General features: G+C 40.7%; 1 protein-coding gene across 1 annotated transcript in view; it reads right to left on the bottom strand.

The window, feature by feature from the left end:
* Positions 1-25,525, bottom strand: part of LOC135480170 (neuronal calcium sensor 1-like) — a 73,918-nt gene that overhangs the window by 19,762 nt on the left and 28,631 nt on the right. The window contains exon 3 of the mRNA XM_064759936.1: positions 17,431-17,479. Within this exon, the coding sequence (XP_064616006.1) occupies positions 17,431-17,479 (49 nt within the window). The remainder of the gene's footprint in view (positions 1-17,430; positions 17,480-25,525) is intronic.

Raw genomic sequence — 25,525 nt, 5'->3', positions numbered from 1 at the left:
AGTAAGTCGCCTCACCATTTTACTGATACGTGTCAACTGGTCGATGCACTCTACCCTTAATGCTGAACACCAAGCGAGGATGCTACAAATACCTCTTTTAAGGTTTTAGGTGTGTCTTAGGTGTGATCCAACCCAGAATCCAACCTCTCCGGAGAGTCTCTTCCAGCTGAGCCATCGTTGGCGGTTTGATGCCAGAAAGATGTCAGACTTGCTGTAAGCGCTTAGATTTAATGTGTTTCCAAACCATGTACAAAGATAGTTCTTAATCAATCCAAAAATATATGCTTCGTTACCTCCATCAGTCATGCTTTGACACCTGTATCAGTTGTGCTTCGTTACCTCCATCAGTTGTGCTGTGACACATGTATCAGTTGTGCTTTAATACCTCCATCAGTTGTGCTTTAATACCTCCATCAGTTGTGCTTTAACACCTCCAACAGTTGTGCTTTGATGCCTCCATCAGCTGTGCTTTGATACCTCCATCAACTGTGCTTTGATACCTCCATCAACTGTGCTTTGATACCTCCATAAGTTGTGCTTTAATACCGCTATCAGTTATGCTTTGATAACAGCCGTCCATATGGTAGAGTTTAATTATTTATCACAAGGACCTATAGAGCCAAGTATAGCGGAATTACACATAATTAACCTACATCAGTTATGCTTTAATACCTCCATCAGCTGTGCTTTGACACCTCCATTAGCTGTGCTTTGATATCTCCATCAGCTGTGCTTTGACACCTTCATCAGTTGTGCTTTGATACCTCCATCAGTTGTGGTTCGATATCTTCATCATTTGCGCTTTGACACCTTCATCTGTTGTGTTTTGATACCTTAATCACGTGTGCTTTGTTACCCCCATCAGTTATGCTTTGAGACCTCCATCAGCTGTGCTTTGACACCTCCATTATCTGTGCTTTGACACCTCCATTAGCTGTGCTTTGATACCTACATCAGTTGTGGTTCGATACCGTCATCATTTGCGCTTTGACACCTTCACCTGTTGTGTTTTGATGCCTTAATCACGTGTGCTTTGTTACCTCCATCAGTTGTGCTTTGACACCTGTATCAGTTGTGCTTCGATACCTCCTGCAGTTGTGCTTTGACACCTCCATCAGTTGTGCTTTTACACCTCGGCCAGTTGTGCTTTGATACCCCCTGCAGTTGTGCTGTGATACCTACATAAGTTGTGCTTCGATACCTCCATCTGTTATGCTTCCATACCTCCATCAAATGTGCTTTAATACCTCCATCAGTTGTGCTTTGATACCTCCATCAGATATGCTTTAATACCAACAGTCCGTATGGTAGAGAGTTTATTTACCATAAGGATCTCTAGCTCCAGGTAAAGCGGAAGTACGTATAATTACACACAAAAGGAGATCTGTGAATCTGAATGTGTGAAGATTAATCAACAGCCAGACGTAAAGCATTTGTTAGTCTCGTGATGCATTTGACCTTTTTATTTTACCTTTGTTGACATTTACTGGACTATGATAGTTGTCATGAACCACGATAATAGATTCAAAAATGCCAGTACTGACTGTATGACTAATGTCACTGTTTCCCTACAGTCTGTTGGCTTCTTTTCTTTGCATGAATCCGTCCAAAATCATTACTTTATATGTTTTCCTAGTTATTTGCTGGTTTGTGATGGAATTTGGTCTTTATCTTACTGAACGAGAACGCTTTTTGTCTGACCGTCTTCTATAGCATTGTCTCATTCCATGCCTATTTTGTCTGACGGCCTTCTATAGAGTTGTTTTATTCCATGCCTACTTTGTATGACGGTCTTGTATAGAATTGTCTCATTTCATGCCAATTTTGTCTGACTGCCTTCTATAGAATTGTCTTATTCCATGCCTACTTTGTCTGACGGTCTTCTATAGAATTGTTTCATTCCATGCCTATTTTGCCTGACGGCCCTCTACAGAATTGTCTCATTCCATTCCTATTTAACACGCCTACATTATTTATTTTGGAAGTAAATATTCAAATCCAGGTAGAGTTATTCACTGAAAAGTTGATTGAAAGAGGCGGCACGCTTTTTCGTTGGATTCGTGGACTGCGAGGTGCCTATGTTCTTAAGCAAACCCACTTCTCACTGAAACTGATACGAAATTTTCGGCAAAGTTTCAGGAAAAAAGAACGCTTCTGTGAGAACAGTTGGCGAACAAGGAGAGCGGTTCCTGAGTCAGACAGCATTCTGAAGTCAATAGGGGCAAATGGCGATCTCTATCTGGTGGAAGGGCTTTAAGCAGATTCGCACTCTATTCCGCCTTGATTTCTGTAGCGTTGTGAAAGATTACCCGCTAAACACCCCAACATTCTGATTGTCTTGGCATTGTGCCAGAAATAACGACATAACCAAAGGCCCACGGGTGCATTGCCAACACGCAGGGCCACAAAAGATATGCTGTGTGCCTCGGGAAATCCATCCGGCCGGCCTCAGTCGACAAAAGACTCAGTAGGAGTTACTAATACCTTCCGAACTGCGCGCAAAGAAATACCACTCTCAGCGGAGTGTTTGTCAAGCACGTACAAAAATAAGCAATTTTTCTATTCCATTCACTGCCAAGAACACAAAAGATCGTCTCTAACGTATTTGTCCATTTATTTTTCCGTAAATGACTTAAAGGGGCCATAACGAAGATCTTTAACAAAAAATCTGATCGCAGAGCAAATACAGTTTTTGTTAATATTTTAGAATACCCCAAACATCATATTCGTAGACATACTTTTTATGATATTAAAATTCTTCCAAAGTTAACATATAAAGCTACAGTACTACAAAGTGGATAAACTTTGTTACAAATTTAAACAGGTAATACGTGCACAATCGAATATGTTACTTTGTGAAAAGTAAATTGTGAAAGGTAATTATTTATGCTATTCTGTAGTAATACAAAAATCGAAATCCGGCGTTTTTAAACGAGAAGTTAGCTGGATGAAGTTTTTACAGACTGGCGTGATAGATCTGTGGATGTCTGTACATGTAACATCAACACAATCAGATATTCTAGGTAAGTAGAGATACACGTGGAATTTTAGATGGCTAGAGAGATGACAGATGGTACATCTAGGTTGTCACGCTTTAATCGCTTCAGATGGAGGCTAGATAAATAGGTAAATAAACCACTACATCGTTTAACCATATCACAAGCCAATGTTACTTAACACTGACCGTAAAGAAGATAGCTCTCTCTTGTCTGCGATGGTTGGACAGCTTCTCAAAATACAGCGAGTAACAAATAAACACGGAATACGTCTAGTTTGTAAATAGTTATGGCAAGCATCCACATTTCTTTGCAGAAAGACGTCCGTGACTGCATTAAGCAGTTTTCAGGCTTGACATGGCTTCTAGGCGCGGGACTAGGTCACTGTGTGCAATTAAGCCTCGTTGTACCAGACAACCTTTGTGGGTGACGGTATGAGCAGACAGGCTGAATCATACAGGCTTATTCAGCGTCTTGGGCTAAAGCAAGCGTAATGGGCATAACAAGGCTTGTTCACAACCCACAAAGATTGCCCAAATGGCAAAGCTTGGGAAATTTCGCGTCATAATTTTGTTAATCAACTTATTTTAGCAAGAAAATAAAATATCTGCCGTTTTTCACAAACCTTGTTAAGCAATGAATTATACTAACTGCGGTAAAAATGCTGTAGCCCTATTTTACCCGGGAAAACTAGTTCAGTACAAATGTTCTAATTCATACCACACTCCCAGAGATAAGCCTCCGCAGTTTTCCGGAAGAACAAACATGGAAGACGGCAAAATTGTTCCGCTAATCAAAGTCGTCTTGGATTGATAATATCGCTGGGAAATCTCAGCCTATCTGTGCCACACTCCCGTGTGATGATGCGTGTTCACATTGTTTAATGTCTTGGTTTAATGTCAACATTTTATTAATTTCTGTTATTTGTTTGCTTGGTTTAGGGATTTATGGCTTTCATGGGTGTAGCCTCTTGTTACGTCAGGCTAAATGTGGACATATCTACAAACCCTCCAGCCTGTCTTAGAACTGACAGTGGAAACACCGGACACGACGATCCTGCCTGTCTTAGTGCTGACAGTGAAACATCACACACGACGCTCCCACCTTTCTCAGAAATGACTGAAAACATCGGACACGACGATCCACATGTCTTAGCACTGACAGTGAAGACACCAGACACGACGGTCCTGTCTGTCTTGGTACTGACAGTGAAGTCACCAGACACGACGGCCCAGTCTGTCTTGGTACTGACAGTGAAGTCACCAGACACGACGGTCCAGTCTGCCTTAGTACTGACAGTAAAGTCACCAGACACGACGGTCCAGCCCGTCTTAATGCTGACGACGATTTGTCCTCCTCAGAAATAGTTCAAGTAGCTATCAATATAGATCTGTGGTAGCTGTCGCCCTCCTCAGAAATGATTCAAGTAGCTATAAATATAGGGCTGTGACAACCGTAGTCCTCTTCTGAAATGGTTCAAGTAGCTATCAATGCAGATCTGTGGCAGCCGTCATCCTCCTCAGAAATGGTTTAAGTAGCTATAAATATAGGGCTGTGACAACCATAGTCCTCCTCAGATATGGTTCAAGCAGCTATCAATGCAGATCTGTGGTAGCCGTCGTCCTCCTCAGAAATGGTTTAAGTAGCTATAAATATAGGGCTGTGACAACCGCAGTCCTCCTCAGAAATGGTTCAAGTAGCTATCAATGCAGATCTGTGGTAGCCGTCGTCCTCCTCAGAAATGGTCCAAGTATCTATAACGGTCGCTGTGAGTTCAAGACCAGCTTATGCTGGCTTCCTCTCCGGCCGTACGTGGGAAGGTCCGCCGGCAACCTGCGGATGGTCGTGGGTTTCCCCCGGGCTCTGCCCGGTTTCCACCCACTATAATGCTGGCCGCCGTCGTATAAGTGAAATATTCTTGAGTACGGCGTAAAACACCCATCAAAAAAAAAAAAAAAAAAAAAGAATCTATAAATATCGGGCTGTGACAACCGTAGTCCTCCTCAGAAATGGTTCAAGCAGCTATCAATATACGGCTATGACAACCGTAGTCCTCCTCAGAAATGGTTCAAGCAGCTATCAATATACGGCTATGACAACCGTAGTCCTCCTCAGAAATGGTTCAATTATATATAAATATAGGGCTGTGACAACCGCAGTCCTCCTCAGAAATGGTTCAAGTAGCTATCAATACAGATTTGTGGCAGCCGTCGTCCGCCTCAGAAATGGTTCAAGCAGATTTTAAAGGTCTGACCAATGGAATTCGTAATTTATAAAAATTGTTACCAGCTGTTATTTATGAATTGTTCTTCATCAGGATGTGGGGGAGAGGTAAGAATGGTTCAGGATCATGACATCCAAATGATGTATAGTGCTAAAAAGTAGCCTTTTGTCGCAAATGTGCATCATTAGTATCGCCTTGATTGCAAGTGTTTATAGTTACATGCAACTTGACGAGTATATTCACTAGGATGGAAATATTCGACGGATAAGCTCCGTGGTTGCGGTACATGAGTCCTTGTTTGGATGATATATATCAGGCAGTTTTCTCCCACCATAATTCTTTCCGCCCTTGTATAAGTGCTTCGGTGTATTCTTCAGCACGGCGTAAAACTCCAACCAAATAAATAAACAAATACACGGCATGTATAGCCGTGCACATCGTTTGCCTGTTAATTTGATTTTTGCACCTGGCACGTGATTGTTTCACTTAACATTACTAGGGCATGAGGTACATTTAAAAGCAATGTTGAAAGCGAATTTGAAATCAATTGTAAGTTTGTAAGTGATTGTAAGTTACAACTATCGTAACTTATAATCCCTTCGTGCACAAAGGTGTCGATTGTAAGCAATGGCTACGATCGAGATCTTAGTGATTTACAATCAACTTAGGTCTAAGTAGATCAAAGTTCTAACGCCACAGCTTGGCAGGAATTTAGTCTCTACATCAAGCGGTCGCAATGAATTACATACTGCTATACGATTATTAACTATCTATCAATTAGATCACAGATCAAACTCCTTCCTGTGGCATTGGACAGCCATGAGAACAAAGCATTTAGATTCTAATAAATGCTCTGTAATGTGCTCTTGTAGGTCTACACAATTCTCCAGGATATGTCCCGTATTGTGTCATACGTAAAACCTACTTTATATCGATGTGTAGGGATTGTTCCATTACAGCGGTAATCCGAGGTGTTTCTGATATAAACAGTTTGCCTGTCGTTACAGAAATCAAATGCAGAGCTTACGCAGACTGGTGGACTGTGTGTGTACCATACGAGGCGCTATCAAGCAAAATCGACAAAAAGGGAACCTACATCAGAAACATCTTAGTAAAACAAGAAAAAAAAGTCACAAGGTACTAAGTATTAGAAATTTAAAAGCGCGCCCAAGGTCACAAGCACAAAGAATACCCCCCCGCTCCCCCCCCCCATCCCCCAAATAACAACAGCAACAACACACCGCTTAAAATCACGTTCACATTTCAATCTGAAGGCCTCAGGCGTTTGACAACTGAAATCTGAATGCCTTCACAAAAGTACATTATGTAACGTTCTTACGTCCAATTTGCGCCATGTGTTACATGTATATTAGGAAAGTAATAATATGAAAGCACATAAGTCGCCAGACAACTACAATTCTATCAACTCTCCATCTAGTACATCAGTAATACATCGGGTGGGGACAGATGAAAGTAGAATTTTGGCAAGAAAATACCCAGTCAAGAAATAAACTGACACTTTGGGAAGATGAAGTCATTTCCTTAATTAGACAGTATATCTATATAATCATGCCAAAGCTAGTCATGAATGGTTCATGGATGAACCGTCTTGCCAAAATGTCAATCACGTAAATAACATTAGAATGCAAGGTAATACATGTGACTGAATATTGGTGAATGAAATATAGAACATACAGTAAACATGGACGTAGATGACTTCTGCGTTGTCCTGTTTGTCAGCTTTATCACAACAGACAATCACACAAAGCCGTCATCTTATGCGAAATGTCTTTTTTTTGTAAGATTGAACACGGTTCCCCTTAGGGATAATAAATCAAGTTTCGGTTTTAACACAAAAAAACTGGCCAAAATGTGGTTCACATACATTATTTACTTGAAAATTCCCTCTCTGCTCTGCAGCCAAAATGGTTAAGACCGTAGCATTTGGTGCTATCCAGTCAGACGGTGGTGTTGACCAACGCCTTCATGACGATTTCTGGATTTACTTTCAGATGGAACATTTTATCGTGTCGACTAAATCTATCGCTGTTTGCTGTTTGTACAAAAGGCGAATCTGTCGATGTTGCTACTTCTGATGAAATGCTTCAGCGATTCATCGTTGCTTGGGGGTACTATTCTACTCGAAAAGTGTGATGTAATACATATAAAATAACATATCAACACAGTGCGCCCATTCTGAAAGGGGTTCGCAAAACCATGCACGGTAACCATCATATCAATTATATCGGAAAGTAAGTTAAGCAACAATGTACATTTTACTATTTGGACTCTAGCCACGGTGTACATTTTCCTGTTTGAACCCTAACAACGATGTACACTTTCGTATTAGGATCCTATCCACGATGTACATTTTCCTGTTTGAACCCTAACCACGATGTACATTTTGCTATTAGAACCCTAACAACAATGTACATTTTACAGTTTGAACCCTAACAACGATACACACTTTCGTATTAGGACCATCGCAACGATAGAAATTTTCCCACTATGACCCTCACCACGATGTAGATTTTTCTGTTTGAACCCTAACCACGATGTACATTTTCCTGTCTGGACCCTAACCACGATGTACATTTTCGTATTAGCACCCTATCCACGATGTACATTGTCCTGTTTGAACCCTAACAACAATGTACATTTTACTGTTTGAACCCTAACAACAATGTACATTTTACAGTTTGAACCCTAACAACGATGCACACTTTCGTATTAGGACCATCACCACGATATAAATTTTCCTACTATGACCCTCACCATGATGTAGATTTTTCTGTTTGAATCCAAACCACGATGTACATTTTCCTGTTTGGACCCTAACCACGATGTACATTTTCCTATTAGAACCCTAACAACAATGTACATTTTCCTGTTTGGACCCTAACCACGATGTACATTTTCCTATTAGGACCATCACAACGGTGTAAACTTTCCTATTTGGACGCTAACCACGTTGTACATTTTTCATATTAGGACCCTATCCATGATGTACATTTTCCTGTTTGGACCCTATCAACACAATGTACATTTTCGTATTTGGACGATCAACAACGATCAACACCGTGCGTGCTGCATGACACATGTCCATCAGTTAGGAAGAACATGAAAACTGATTTAAGTTTGTGCCTGTACAATATCTACAAGCTCTATATGGCCTCATCAAAAATCACGACGAACATTCCATTGGCGTGTTATTGTATTCGTATATTTAGCGTACTTGCTTTGTCTGAGACACTTATCAGCACGATATTAGGCCTACAGACTTTGTCTGAGACATTTATCAGCACGATATTAGACCTACTGACTTTGTCTGAGACACTTATCACCACGATATTAGGCCTACTGACTTTGTTTGAGACACTTATCAGCACGATATTAGGTCTACTGACTTGTCTCAAACACTTACTGCCACGATAATAGGTCTACTGACTTTGTCTGAGATACTTATCAGCACGATATTAGGCCTACTGACTTTGTCTGAGACACTTATCGCCACGATATTAGGCCTACTGGCTTTGTCTGAGACGCTTACTGCCACGATATTTGGCCTACTGACTTTGCCTGAGACACTTATCGCCACGATATTAGGCCTACTGGCTTTGTCTGAGACACTTATCACCACGATATTAGGCCTACTGGCTTACATATGATGCAGAAGTTAGAAAGCCTCCACTATTGCAGAACATCTGTCAACAGTGCCAATGATTTATAGATTTATTCTTTGATAACGCTGTTTGTCTAATTCTTTCAGAAATATCCTTCTGACAAACTCGAAGCTCTTCATGTATGTGGTTTCCGGATACATTTACCTCGCTTTGTCTTATCGAACAAAATTTTCCAGTTTTGAAACTAATTACTTTGACCAGGCCCGAAACCAGTCAAGCACCCAGAGCGGAAGTACACTTCCTCGTTATTGGTTCGTCTATCTGACAGAATCGAAGAAAATCTTTCCAAGCCTTCTCTTTGGAATATTAGTGAAACAAACACAGCTCAGCCACAAGTGAATCCCGCTGTATTTATTGACACGGAGGATGGGATTTAGGAGTCTAATTAGTGACCAAAGCGCTTCCGTCCTGTTTAATACGTCCGTACATCCAGCATTAACTCAAACAGACCGCCGCGAGTAACTCTAATTGTGGACAAAGCTAACCCAATGTGGCCTAGTCCTTTTCACGTTACTGTATTCTAAATGTGATGACATGATATCACCAGGAGTGATTCAGGACCAGAGGTGTATCATAAACGGCTATTAACATACTGCACACTTTTAATTAATTGAACAAAAACCATGGTACAAGTGGAGTGTAATTTGCTACTATTTAGGCAATTATCGTGAACAGTTAGAATAAAACCGTACCTGAGGTAAATTGATAAGAGGCCGGATTTTATCGCTTACTTACTTGTATGACCATTCGAAATCTGTCACATTGTCGTCGCTGCTCTGCTTTGTATGTTTTTTATATCATATATAATTCAACTGCACTATCACTGATAAACTTGTACAGTTTCTTTCCACCTCCAGCACAGCCGTCCTCTCAAGCATTACCTCACACGTTTTGGTGCCCGAGTGGCCAGAAAACACTTACTAGTGCAGAGTCACAGCATAAAGCGATGTGTTTTAGTTTAGTTTAGACCGCACAAAATATGTGTATAATCATACTTTTGGTATTACATGCATATGGATTTGTGCGGTTAATATATTAATTAGGACAGTACTACGGTTCTTGTTACGAATAAAAATTCGCCTCTGTAGAGAGCAAGACAAGTTCATTTCTTGAGTGCAAAAACATGACAACCAGAAAAAAAATCACATCCTCTATCTGATTCCATTTCTGCATCTAGAACAAGACTTTCAAGTGGAAAGGTGGTTAAAATGTGACCAAGCAATTACCGCCAATGATGATTGTAACAAGTGATACCACTCAAAGCAGCACTGGCACTGAAATTTCCCCGCATCAGCTCTGACAGAGACGATATCTGTGCAATTCTCCGCATCATTATGACATGTCAATGCTCCGTTAGGAAATCCATGAGATCCATTTATTCTCCCCAGACTACCCTTGGCAATACAACTATATATTAAATCGCATTTAGCGCCCAACAATATAGTCACCTATTTTATTTAATTTTATTACTCTAGGATATTTCACTTATACGACGGAAAACAGCATTATGGCGGGAGTAAACCGAGAAGAGCCCGTGGACAAATTCGCGATACCCGCAGGTTGCTAGTAGACCTTGCCACATAAGGCCAGAGAGGAAATAGTCATGATGAAAGGCACCTGAGTTATTGGGCTGCGCTACCACTCCAATCACTCTGCCATGGGGCTCTGCTCTTCAAAAAAGAAGTGTGTATTCACTGATCGCATTGACACGCCCTCTATTCACTGATCGCATTGACACGCCCTGTATTCACTGATCGCATTGACACGCCCTGTATTCACTGATCACATTGACACGTCTTGTATTCACTGATCGCATTGTCACGCCCTGTATTCACTGATCGCATTGACACGCCCTGTATTCAATGATCGCATTGACATGCCCTGATTTGATATGTGGCTATTTAATTATACGTTTAATATCACTCCAAGAGGTAAAAGATACACTCTTGTATAATACATCTCACCAAAGAACCACATTGTAACAAAGAGATTGCCATTCTTGTATAATACATCTCACCAAAGAACCACATTGTAACAAAGAGATTGCCATTCTTGTATAATACATCTCACCAAAGAACCGCGTTGAAGCACGAGGATGCAATTCAGGTATTGTCTCACCAAAGAAACAATTCTGAAACTCAGAGGATGTCAATCAGATATAATACATCTCACAAAAGAGACAACTCTGAAACCAAGTGGATGCCATTTTGTATAAAACATCTCACCAAAGATATTTGATATTATCACTGGTTTCCCAACAAAAATCAAATAATCAGTACTTTCGTTGTCCTTTTAAACGACAAAAAAATGTCTAACCTAATACTTATTATAACAATAAAACGCAGCAGCCGATGTGAGAAGGCTCACTGAATTATTATCCACCTCACCAGCCGATCAATCAATCAGTCAACGTTATCACAGCAACTGCTACATGTACACCACTCTATCGGAACAACAGACCTCAGAGCATATAGTCTGGAGTGGAAAGACATCTGCTAGACCGGAAGTACTCGTTCAGTTCGGAGAAGTCGCATCGATTTGTTTCCTGGCGGGACTCCTATCCACGTAATCTACAAGTTCCGAATGTCAGAGGCATAAACGCCGCAGATAAATGTCTCCCTGTGGTCAGAGGCGACCCACAGAGATACGCTCTGCCGCCCCTGGGGTCATTGGTGGCCTGTCATTTCTGTTCCTTCATTCAGTTGTGGCGATTGCACAGTTCATTTACAGTCTCCACTCAATTCAAACGATATCCGCACATAACGGACATAGAGTGATCACAGACAAACATAATGCCCAGCTAACTGCCGCTTTCCGGTACAGTAAGACCAGCGGATCTAAGCATCAAAGGCAGAATTCGTATACCACTTCTAGACTATCCCAATACCCATTTTCAAAGACAACCTCAAACAGTAGTTCATTAGTTCGGTGGTCGTTAGAATTAATGACTAAACCCTAGATGGTGGGGACCATTGATTCAGAATGAATCATCCTGACTAGACCACAGATGGTGGAGGCCGTTGATTTAGAATGAATCATCATAAATAGACCCCATATGGTGGGGGAGCGTTGATTCAGAATGAATCATCATGACTAAACCCTAGATGGCGGGTGCCGTTATTTCTGAATGAATCATCATGACTAGACCCCAGATGGTGGGGGACTGTTGATTATGAATGAATCATCATGACTAGACCCTAGATGGTGGAGACCGTTGATTCAGAATGAATCATCATGGCTAGACCCTATATGTTGGGGAATGTTGATTCGGGATGAATCATCATGACTAGACCCTAGATGGTGGAGACTGTTGATTCAGAATGAATCATCATGACTAGACCCTAGATGTTGGGGAATGTTGATTCAGGATGAATCATCATGACTAGACCCCAAATAGTGGGGGGCGTTGATTTATAATAAGTGATCACGGCTAAACCCTAGATGGTGGGCACCGTTGATTCAGAATGAATCACCATGACTAGACCCCGGATTGTGGGGGCCGTTGATTCAGAAGGGATCATCAGGGCTAAACCCCAGATGGTGGAGACCGTTGATTCCGAATAAATCATCATGACTAAACCCTCGATGGCAGGGACCGTTGATTCAGAGTGAACCATTGTGACTAAACCATATATGGCAGGGATCTTTGATTCAGAGTGAATCATTATGACTAAACCATATATGGCAGGGATCTTTGATTCAGAGTGAATCATTATGACTAAACCGTATATTCTGGGGATTGTTTGAAAACATGCATGCATGCTACAACGACACTGTTGCCGCCCTAGCATGACTATTACCTCTCTATATTTTGGCTAGCTGGTCAGTGGTGTGGCCGATTTCGCCTTTTGTCGAAAAGTTTTCTGATCTATAGTCCTACATGTAATATGAGCAACCCTATTACAGAACATGGGTGTGAAGTTCGTACTGGTGCATTGCTTTGTGGTCAAACATTAGAAAATGTCATACAAGACATCTTAATGCACTGATTCAGGTACCACCAAACGTTCAGCAACTAGGGCCAACATGTCAATTTTTCAGGTTTCATGTATCGGTAGTTTTGTATGTACAGACTTTTTTTTATAATACATTTTCCTACGATGCAGAGTAAATACCATGATACCGTTAAGTATGAGAATTAAAACCACAGCCTTCAGCTTTGGGAATACAATTTGTTTCTCGAAAAGGAGAAATTCTTAACAAATGAAAGTAAATCCAATGACAAGTTTCACATGTAAGATGGTAAACTGAAAATTTCTTAAAGTGTTGGAAACTTTTCTGTCATCTTTGTTATCTACTTAGGCCTTGGCCATCGTCTGTTCTGGCACGCATTATGTAACTGCAAATCCATAAGAGCAATGAGAACGCCGGATCTAGAGGCAAAGTAAATAACCCGGAAGCTGCCTCTCGTGGGATGGCTTCAACGACCTACATGTACATGACTGACAAGCCTTTCTCCGACGCCACAGTGCAAATGATAGACAAGACAGGTTCAATCAGAGACAGGCTGCCTAATGGATTGTCTGGTACTTGGGTTAGTTCATGGTTGTTATGTTGATGAATACTGTACTCACTGAACCTCCTGAAACAGAAGCGGCACGTGGGTAACCCCAGTAAAGCTTACAAGTCTCCTCCATTCTGAGGTTTACTCGATGGGACAGCATCAAGCTGGGCTCCATACAACACAGAGGTGGTGGGAAATAAACTGTTTGTCCTAGTTTTTATTCACAGCATCTGAACTCCTTAGAGATTGATAATTCTGTGCTAGCCAAACATGATTTTGAAACTATTCAGCACAATAGCTACCACTCTGTGTTATTATGTACGTGTAGTAAATACTGAGTACGAGTGTGCGATAAAACTGGCACTCTGGCGTCCTGACGTTATGGCGAAGCTCTGCTCACAGTTTCGCCCTGCCGAACAATAGGCACTCCAATATCATTACACCGTGAGCTGACCATGTGTTTCTGACATGGGGAAGGCTAAGTAGAGTGGATCAAAAGAATCATTAAGGATTGTAATCATGGAAATTTACGGCACAGATATATGTGGCAGATTTTTTTAGATTTTCTTGTACAACCGGAATCAAATATCACATGCAAGGAAAAACCGACTACATGATTCATGCCGTCTTCTTTTCTTCCATTTCCTCTTTTGCTGCTTGAACATTAACTTCGAACTCAGCTATGGTTCATTTATTTAAATGTGGTACAACTTCCAGTTCTGTACAGTATTTGTCCTTCAGTTGTATGTGAAACTTATTAAGGTATCTGGGCGATCAGTAAACAATAGCGTAATACAGTAATAATGAGCGATAAACAGTAATACAGATGTTATGAAGGATATCAACAGTATTTTACACTTTGCCATATGGTTAGGTTTAAAGCTGAATGTCAAAGTAGCTGTAACAGGTACATGTAATTTGAGACCAGATTATGCATGTGGTTGTTACGGTACGCAAAGGGCAGAGCTTTAAAACAGCGGTTTACTCAATTCGTGATATTAACTGCGATATGTACATTTGTATGGAATCCTATGCCTGCATAAGGTGCTCTGAGATCAACATTAAGACTTTACGGCCCCTATTTACATATAAATGAAGCTTTGCTAGGAATACTTCATAGATACCACATATACTGATATCTGAGTTTTGCTAGGAATACTTCATAGATACCACATATACTGATATCTGAGTTTTGCTAGGAATACTTCATAGATACCACATATACTGATATCTGAGTTTTGCTAGGAATACTTCATAGATACCACATATACTGATATCTGAGTTTTGCTAGGAATACTTCATAGATACCACATATACTGATATCTGAGTTTTGCTAGGAATACTTCATAGATACCACATATACTGATATCTGAGTTTTGCTAGGAATACTTCATAGATATTACATATACTGATATCTGAGTTTTGCTAGGAATACTTCATAGATACCACATATACTGGAAGGGTAAAAACCAACTCAAACACAAACGCAACAGTCACAGCGACTCTTTCAGAGTAACCATAGCTGTAACCGTGCGACCGATATGTAGTCAACTCAACATTTCTTTGTTCGTTAACGAGTTACAGAAACCGCCATGTACTCAAACATTTGCGAGTTTAAATTCAATTAATCAAAATGACCGTATTGTTGATTTACAGTAACAAAGCTATAGATAATATTTATTGGGTAAGTCATCATAATGAGACCACGTAAACGAAATTATAAAGAAACATAACTGCGCAAGTCAATGCTGCGATCGTTGTCTTAGACGACATTACTGAATTTCAGGGAATGCACCCGCAGCCGCGCAGGGACAATGGCAAAAAATATAACTATCGACCCGAAGTTTTTTAATCTCCGTTTATTATTGGGTATGAATGAGTCGGTGTTCATCGACACCAGAAGTCACAACTTCCTGGCGACACTCTGTTTGCGCAGACTCAGCTTGTTTTATTTCCCTACATTGACCTTGTTCTGTTGACTGCAAACAGAACTGTTCAAAAGAATAGGAAAAAGAAGAAAACATAGTTCGATCTCCGATGCTCCATTCGTCGCACCTATTTATCCAGAACTTCAAATTACCTTGGCACAAACAGTCCGTTAATGTATGATTATGGTTTTAACCTATTCGGATAGTTTAACCTATCACACTGAATCAACTACAACGTTACGTCAGAAGGCTTTCCAGGCACCGAATTAGAGGCGGTGGTTTCAAATCAGTAGAGAGCGGTAAAGTTTCTGACACACATACAACTGGACGGTTTACGATAAAGGACAGAGTATCATGTATGGCCGATAATGTTTACTAACCGTCTCGTGTCAATGTAACGTACACAATGTAACAAAATACCCGTCAATAGTTACAGTTTACTCGCATAAGCTGCAAAGTCACACAAAATTAGCATTTGCATCGCATGTAGAGCCGTGATAAAAGCCGGCAAGTTGCATAATTAATTTCTTTTAAGGTAACTGTAAGTAAATTTATCACAATTATAAATGGTTTGGAAACAATGCAAATGTGTTCAACTAGTATAGTTTTCAAAATAACGATTGATTGCGTCTTACGGCTTGTGAAACATCTATCAGAGTACTGTACAGTTTTAGTCACCAAACACGATTACACCCCGATTTTTCCAGTAGAATTCGTCTTACACACAGAACTACTGACCTTAGTGCTGTTAAATACCTATAAAACTGTACTATATTTCGCACGAGAAACTTTAGCCGAAAAAACGAAAATTAATTACGTCACGCCAACATTCCCGTAGTACACTTAGCCTACATCTGATTTCTGGCGCGCGCTCTAAACACTTAGCCTATTTTTATCCGTTTCAACTAAATTTACAAGCAGTTTGCGTGCTGTTGTCATGGTAACCAAGGTAAATAATGCGTTGCTTTGAAACAGTAGAACATCGCAGCGAGGCAGAGGCCAGGGTGTTGATGTAACACTATGCTCTACACCTTAAGGTTTACAGCAAACATACACAAGTTTCTGCTTTTCATACACAGAAGAGTAAAATGCTCTTCCGACGTACGTTTACCGTGTATGTAGAGATCTAGCATTGAAAGCTACAGATACATTTCTACTACTGGAAATGACGAAAATCTCACAGAAAGGGGAAATGCTGTTATTTATGGACGTTGGTGAAACAATAGGTATGCTAGGCGTAGATAAAGTAATAGTGTTTTATCTGTATACATATATGAAGAAGGAAAAGCATATTGTGCATGGGAAATGTTACCTAAGATTGCTGTCATCTAACGTTTCTACCCTGTGTCTTCTATACATGCCAGCCCTCCTCCCAGCTTGACAGCTATAGCACTACCCATTTCTAATGCTCATATATATTATTCTGTTCGCTACTTATTATCAATGGTATATCCTTTTAGAATTTTATCTAGACGCAATTAACTATTATTAGCCATAAATTACTTGAAAATGTATATACATATACGTGCGACCTGGTTCATAAGCAAATAAGCTAGATTTCCATGCTGGATTACGCCACGCTGTTAATATCGGTGGCTTTATTTTCGTCACGTCAATAATCAGCAAGGGCGGAACATGAACTGGAGCTTATGACTGATTATGCGACGCAAAGCATAAGGTGTTATGCTTATACCCCAACCCTTGCGACAGAAATGGGAATGTGCGAGCTCAAAGGCATGTTGTAACAGTGTAAGCTTTCGCAGTGACAACCACGCCCAGGAATTCGTTTGATCTTTTATGATACAAGCTCATATTTGTAGGCCTGTAAGTTGTTACACATCCTGGCCGCATCAAAGCAGCATAACCGGCTATTCTGAGTGGAAAGCCTGTCTTCCTCCCCAGAGTCACACGGATAGAAACACATAACTCCTTGTCTGCATCGGTTATATAACAGATTATGCACCCTAAATAAAGTACTAGATGCCTATAACCGGGTGTAACACTGTCAGCATAAGCCGCTTCTTAAACCAGCGACAGGAGAGTACTGCCGAAAGTAAAGCCAGGGTCTGTAAGAATGTGCGATAAAGTAACTTACCTCTAGTGTTAGCCGTCCATCTGGACAATCCTTCATGAAACCTTTGTACCTGAAAGATATATAAAAAATACATTCGCTACAGATATCAACAAAAATATAATTTTACGTCATGTTTTAATTTTCGAAAGCACCATCCTGGATTATACAGTTTATATCAGACCTTCTTTCATCCGTTCCCTTCTTAACACTGACCACCTTTTCCTGCCAGTCATTCACTTTAAATGTAAAGCTTCAACCACAGTTATTATTGTCCCCACATCTTGCTTTACTCTACGTCAATCTCATCTAATCGTGTGAAGCGTGAAGATGACAAAATGTTGACGCTTTCATAACAAGGCAGACTTTTATGTGGATTGTAATATTTTAAACGTGTGAAAATGTTTGCCATGTTTATTTTCACCAGATGCCTTCATGTACATATACTGATAACACATGTTAAAATGTCAAATGACGTTTACTTTGTCACAGGCTGATCACGTTCACTTTGTCATAGGCTGACCACGTTTACTTTGTCATAGCCTGATCACGTTTACTTTGTCATAGGCTGATCACGTTTACTTTGTCACAGTCTGATCACGTTTACTTTGTCATAGGCTGATCACGTTTACTTTGTCATAGGCTGATCACGTTTACTTTGTCACAGGCTGATCACGTTTACTTTGTCACAGGCTGATCACGTTCACTTTGTCACAGGCTGACCACGTTTACTTTGTCATAGGCTGATCACGTTTACTTTGTCACAGGCTGATCACGTTCACTTTGTCACAGGCTGACCATGTTCACTTTGTCACAGGCTGACCACGTTCACTTTGTCACAGGCTGATCACGTTTACTTTGTCATAGGCTGATCACGTTTACTTTGTCACAAGCTGACAACTTTACTTTGTCTTAGGCTGATCACATTTACTTTGTCATAGGCTGATCACGTTTACTTTGTCATAGGCTTATCACGTGTACTTTGTCACAGGGTGATCACGTTCACTTTGTCACAGGCTGACCACGTTTACTTTGTCTTAGGCTGATCACGTTTACTTTGTCACAGGCTGATCACGTTCACATTGTCATAGGCTGATCACGTTTACTTTGTCACAGGCTGATCACGTTCACTTTGTCACAGGCTGACCACGTTTACTTTGTCATAGGCTGATCACGTTTACTTTGTCATAGGCTGATCACGTTTACTTTGTCACAGTCTGATCACGTTTACTTTGTCATAGGCTGATCACGTTCACTTTGTCACAGGCTGACCACGTCCACTTTGTCACAGGCCGACCACGTTTACTTTGTCATAGGCTGACCTCGTTCAGTTTGTCATAGGCTGACCACGTTTACTTTGTCATAGGCTGATCACGTTTACTTTGTCATAGGCTGACGACGTTTACTTTGTCACAGGCTGACCACGTTTACTTTGTCACAGGCTGATCACGTTTCCTTTGTCACAGTCTGATCACGTTTACTTTGTCACAGGCTGATCACGTTTACTTTGTCATAGGCTGATCACGTTTACTTTGTCACAGGCTAACCACGTTTACTTTGTCACAGGCTGATCACGTTCACTATGTCACAGTCTGATCACGTTTACTTTGTCAAAAGCTGACCACGTTTACTTTGTCACAGGCTGATCACGTTCACTTTGTCACAGGCTGATCACGTTTCCTTTGTCACAGTCTGATCACGTTCACTTTGTCACAGGCTGATCACGTTCACTTTGTCATAGGCTGATCACGTTTACTTTGTCACAGGCTGATCACGTTTACTTTGTCATAGGCTGACCACGTTTCCTTTGTCACAGTCTGATCACGTTTCCTTTGTCATAGGCTGACCACGTTCACTTTGTCATAGGCTGATCACGTTCACTTTGTCACAGGCTGACCACGTTCACTTTGTCATAGGCTGACCACGTTTACTTTGTCATAGGCTGACCACGTTTACTTTGTCACAGGCTGATCACGTTCACTTTGTCACAGACTGACCACGTTCACTTTGTCACAGGCTGACCACGTTCACTTTGTCATAGGCTGACCACGTTCACTTTATCATAGGCTGACCATGTTTACTTTGTCATAGGCTGATCACGTTTACTTTGTCATAGGCTGACGACGTTTACTTTGTCATAGGCTGACCACGTTTACTTTGTCACAGGCTGATCACGTTTACTTTGTCACAGGGTGATCACGTTTACTTTGTCACAGGCTGATCACGTATACTTTGCTACAAGCTGACAACTTTACTTTGTCACAGGCTGATCACGTGTACTTTGTCATAGGCTGATCACGTTCACTTTGTCATAGGCTGACCACGTTTACTTTGTCACAGGGTGATCACGTTCACTTTGTCAAAGGCTCACCACGTTTACTTTGTCTTAGGCTGATCACATTTACTTTGTCATAGGCTGATCACGTTCACTTTGTCACAGGCTGACCACGTTTACTTTGTCATAGGCTGATCACGTTTACTTTGTCACGGGGTGATCACGTTTACTTTGTCATAGGCTGATCACGTTTACTTTGTCACAGGCTGATCACGTTTACTTTGTCACAGGCTGATCACGTTTACTTTGTCACAGGGTGATCACGTTTACTTTGTAATAGGCTGATCACGTTTACTTTGTCATAGGCTGATCACGTTTACTTTGTCATAGGCTGACCACGTTTACTTTGTCACAGGCTGATCACGTTTACTTTGTCACAGGCTGATCACGTTTACTTTGTCATAGGCTGATCACGTTCACTTTGTCATAGGCTGATCACGTTTACTTTGTCATAGGCTGATCACGTTTACTTTGTCATAGGCTGGTCACGTTTACTTTGTCACAGGCTGGTCACGTTTCCTTTGTCACAGTCTGATCACGTTTCCTTTGTCATAGGCTGATCACGTTTACTTTGTCACAGGCTGATCACGTTCACTTTGTCACAGGCTGACCACGTCCACTTTGTCACAGGCTGACCACGTTTACTTTGTCACAGGCTGATCACGTTCACTTTGTCATAGGCTGACCACGTTTACTTTGTCATAGGCTGATCACGTTTACTTTGTCACAGGCTGATCACGTTCACTTTGTCACAGGCTGATCACGTTCACTTTGTCACAGGCTGATCACGTTTCCTTTGTCACAGTCTGATCACGTTCACTTTGTCACAGTCTGATCACGTTTACTTTGTAACAGTCTGATCACGTTTACTTTGTCACAGGCTGATCACGTCCACTTTGTCACAGGCTGACCACGTTTACTTTGTCATAGGCTGACCTCGTTCACTTTGTCACAGGCTGACCACGTTTACTTTGTGACAGGCTCACCACGTTTAATTGTCCATCTATCCTTGAGCAGCCTGTTTTCAAGTGTTTTAATTACATCTTTATTGATGAAAGGGGGAAAAATGAGCATTCCTTTCTCATTTTAACCAGATATGACTGGAAAAATCTTAAAATAAATTCTCTTTATTTTTCAGGAGTGAATTTTGAGATATTAAGGCTGATCGATGTCCTATGGCTTTCATTATTTACAACATATATCGATTGACATCAACGGTGGATTACCCGAAAATATCACAGAGTAAGAAAACAACGCAGGGAAGGAAAAACGCTGGTAGCAAACTGATGTCCTGAGAGGCTGCCGGATGCGGAGAGTGCATAGTTCTGATAGTGGAGGAATACATAAGCGAAGTGCCGCAACTTGGCCTGTTAGTAAAGGTTTATCACCGTGCGTTACGTAAGTCCCAACCCACATCATACAACCAGATTTAACCTATGAGTCCAGAATTAACTACACATTCTACGGGATTTCCGTTTCGAGTGCAGGTTTTTTCGCCTCAGCCAATCAGTAAACTGAATGCTTCAGAATGCAAATCCAATAATTCCAATGAGCATCAATTACAAGTGTGATTGGGCGGTAAGTAAGGGAATGAATCATTCCATAACGTCGCAACAAAAGTTCTATGTTCCAAAACATCTTCTGACATTAAATATCCATTTTCATCAAATGCTGGACGTAGTCAATACATTGATTGCGTTTTCTTTCGAGCGCAAACTTCGGTTGAACCTTTGCAAAAAGTTAGAGTTAGAGTGGGTGCGCTCCAAATGCAACGATCGCGTCTAAATGAACCTTTGCATATAGTGGGTCTGAGAAAAGTCCAGTGATTCTACAAAGAAGCCTTTGTTAAGGGACATACATACATACCTGTGTGTGTTACAATGGCATTAAAAGGTTTTGCTAAGGGACATACATAGACCTTTGTGGTACAGTGACAATGGAAGCCTTTGCTAAGGGACATGCATACAGCTCTGTGGTACAGTGACATTAGAAACCTTTACTAATTAATGGACATACATACATAAATGTGTGTGTTACAGTGACATTAGAAGCCTTTACTAAGGGACATACATAGGCCTCCGTGGTACAGTGACGTTAGAAACCTTTGCTAATTAAGGGACATACATACATGTGTGTGTTACAGTGACATTAGAAGTCTTTGCCAAGGGACATGCATGGGCCGCTGTGATACAGTGACATTAGAAACCTTTGCTAATTAATGGACATACATACATAAATGTGTGTGTTACAGTGACATTAGAAGCCTTTACTAAGGGACATACATAGGCCTCCGTGGTACAGTGACGTTAGAAACCTTTGCTAATTAAGGGACATACATACATACATGTGTGTGTTACAGTGACATTAGAAGCCTTTGCTAAGGGACATGCATAGAGCTCTGTGGTACAGTGACATAAGAAGCCTTTACTAAGGGACATACATAGGCCTCCGTGGTACAGTGACGTTAGAAACCTTTGCTAATTAAGGGACATACATACATACATGTGTGTGTTACAGTGACATTAGAAGCCTTTGCTAAGGGACATGCATAGGCCACTGTGGTACAGTGACATTAAAAGCCTTTACTAAGGGACATGCATAGGCCACTGTGGTACAGTGACATTAAAAGCCTTTGCTAATTAAGGCACATACATACATACCTGTGTGTGTTACAGTGGCATTAGAAGCCTTTGCTAAGGGATATACATAGGCCTCTGTGGTACAGTGACATTAGAAACCTTTGCTAATTAAGGGACGTACATACATGTGTGTGTTACAGTGACATTAGAAGTCTTTGCCAAGGGCCATGCATGGGCCGCTGTGATACAGTGACATTATAAGCCTTTGCTAAGGGACATGCATGGACCTCTGTGGTACAGTGACATTAGATGTAAGCGTCATGTACGACATTCATATACCATTCGTAGTCCGTAAAGGGCGTTCCAAGTCGATAATCGCAAGATCAGTTTCCAAAAAAATGTTTAACACTAGCTTTCACAGACAAAGGTATGTAAGAAATTATAAAAATAAGAAATAAAGCCGGTAACACACAAGAGAGAAGCGGTCGTCAGTTTTCAATGATGCCGGTAGACAGTGGATATTCCAGGCATGAATTCCATATCAAAGTTCAAATTCGTAATCCGTGAATGAGTTCCATGTCAAATAACAAATAAACAAGTATCTCAGTCGCGCTTTAATTGCAACTGTTCATAAAGGCATCATGTAGATGTAATGAGTATGGCTACCTTTATGGAAGGCGAAAGGTGACAACTCATTCTGTGATAAGGAGAAAGGTGACAATTCGCACCGTGGATAAGTGGAGGGCGAAAACACACACTACTGTAAGATGGAAAGCGAAAATTCATACTAATGTAAGGGAAGGTAACAACTCACTGTTATAAGGCGCAAAGTGACAACTCACACTGTTGTTAGGTGGAAGGTGACAACTCATATAGTGGTAAGGTGGAAGGCGAAACGCACACTGCGGTAAGGCGGAATGCGAATGTGAATACACTAACGATAAAGATGTCAAAACACCAAATAAACAGCCTATATCAATGACTTAACCATTTCCACATCCGCACAAAAGAATGATCTGCTTGCTTTTTTGCTTGAGGATGGTTTCTTTAGTGGGCCTGCCATACCCGTGTTATGTCAGAAAGGGATACCCTGATTTTGCCCAAATGAAAAAGGAAAACTGGCCGCTCATTCTTTCAGCAAGATAACCTCCACCCCATTAAACAAAAATAAATACCCGGATATACGTGGTACAACGTGCTGCTACGACAATGCTGAGGTGAACGTCCACTTGTGAGCTGGTGCCATAGAGGAATGGCCTTCTCCTTCCTACGTTAACCTTATTGACATTCATACTTTATCAGTGTTACTTGTCTGAAAATAACAATTTGTAAAATTAATTATCCGGCTTTGACCTAAAGCGGATTGATGATATGAAAATTCACCTGTGCCTTTTTAATACCCTATACTTGTAAATATGGCGAGTATTTATAAATGTGGCTAGTATTTGTAAATGCGGCCAGTATTTATAAATGTGGCCAGTATTTGTAAATGTTGCGATTATTTATAAATGTGGCGACTATTTTAGATGTGGCCAGTATTTATAAATGTGGCAAGTATTTATTAATGTGTCCAGTGTTTGTACACTTCATTCTAGGGACAAAACGACAAATACTAAAAGTATAAAAGGAAACAAAATGTTCTTACATTTCTGATGGAAATAACACAGTAATAATGTTTCACAATACTCCCTGCAAGGAACACGGTGCAATAAAAAGCGAAAGAGGGGGAGATGAGGAGGTGGAGTTCACATGGAGTACAGACTCTCGCAACTGAAGACGATTATGTTTTACCATTTCAAGGGGTTTTTGTGCTTTTGATAGGCCTATATGATACTACCCACCCGACTGCCTCTGGCGGAAGTGAACTTTGACCCAGTCATAAATGTGATTAATGTTGAGCTAAATTCCTGGAGGCAATGGTTGCGCTTGTCGAAATAGCGATAAAATTACACCTTTCTCTCGGGAAGATCCGAAGATTAACCCGAATCTCTTGAGTCAGTGGTCACGTGATTCATCTCGCTATTCTTTGACAGCTCTACAGCCTGGGTTAAACAAGGTCACGCGAGAGTGCTCGAGATTGATTCTCACTTGTTTCTACACGCTGCTGCGGATGATTTCACACCTTATATTCATCCGAAGTTTGGCTGCTAATTTATGAACAGAAATCTTGTACATTTTCGCAGCTCATCTGTATGTGACTAAGCTGTCCTGTTGAGAGGCCGAATTCACAAGGCTCTCGTTATGTAACGATCGCGTAACTGCCTACAACGTGTACGCAACGTCACTAGAGCTTCATGAATCCGGCCCCAGCTGTAAACATGTACGACCGAGGTATACACGTAAAACTGACTGGTTCGTTTGTACCGGTATATGTCACATCTACACTGGTGAAACTGCTCGACCTATTTGTCATACACATATGGCATGTGTCACATGTATATACATATTGCATATGTCACATGTATACACATACAGTATGTGCCACATGTATACACATATAGCACATGTCAATTCTACACACATATACCATGTGTCGCATGTATACACATATAGTATGTGTCATGTACACACATAAAGCATGTTTCACATGTACACACATATAGCATGTTTCACATGTACACACATATAGCATGTTTCACATGTACACACATATAGCTTGTGTCACATGTATACACATATAGTATGTGTCGCATGTATACACATATAGTATGTGTCGCATGTATACACATATAGTATGTGTCGCATGTATACACATATAGCATGTTTCACATGTACACACATATAGCTTGTGTCACATGTATACACATATAGTATGTGTCGCATGTATACACATATAGTATGTGTCGCATGTATACACATATAGCTTGTGTCACATGTATACACATATAGTATGTGTCATGTACACACATATAGCATGTTTCACATGTACACACATATAGCATGTTTCACATGTACACACATATAGCATGTTTCACATGTACACACATATAGCTTGTGTCACATGTATACACATATAGTATGTGTCGCATGTATACACATATAGTATGTGTCGCATGTATACACATATAGTATGTGTCGCATGTATACACATATAGCATGTTTCACATGTACACACATAGAGCTTGTGTCACATGTATACACATATAGTATGTGTCGCATGTATACACATATAGTATGTGTCGCATGTATACACATATAGCTTGTG

This window comes from Liolophura sinensis, chromosome 13, assembly GCF_032854445.1.
Source record: "Liolophura sinensis isolate JHLJ2023 chromosome 13, CUHK_Ljap_v2, whole genome shotgun sequence".
Classification (NCBI taxonomy): domain Eukaryota; kingdom Metazoa; phylum Mollusca; class Polyplacophora; order Chitonida; family Chitonidae; genus Liolophura; species Liolophura sinensis.
Note: the sequence above shows the minus strand (reverse complement) of the source record. Positions and strands in the feature narration are given on the sequence as shown.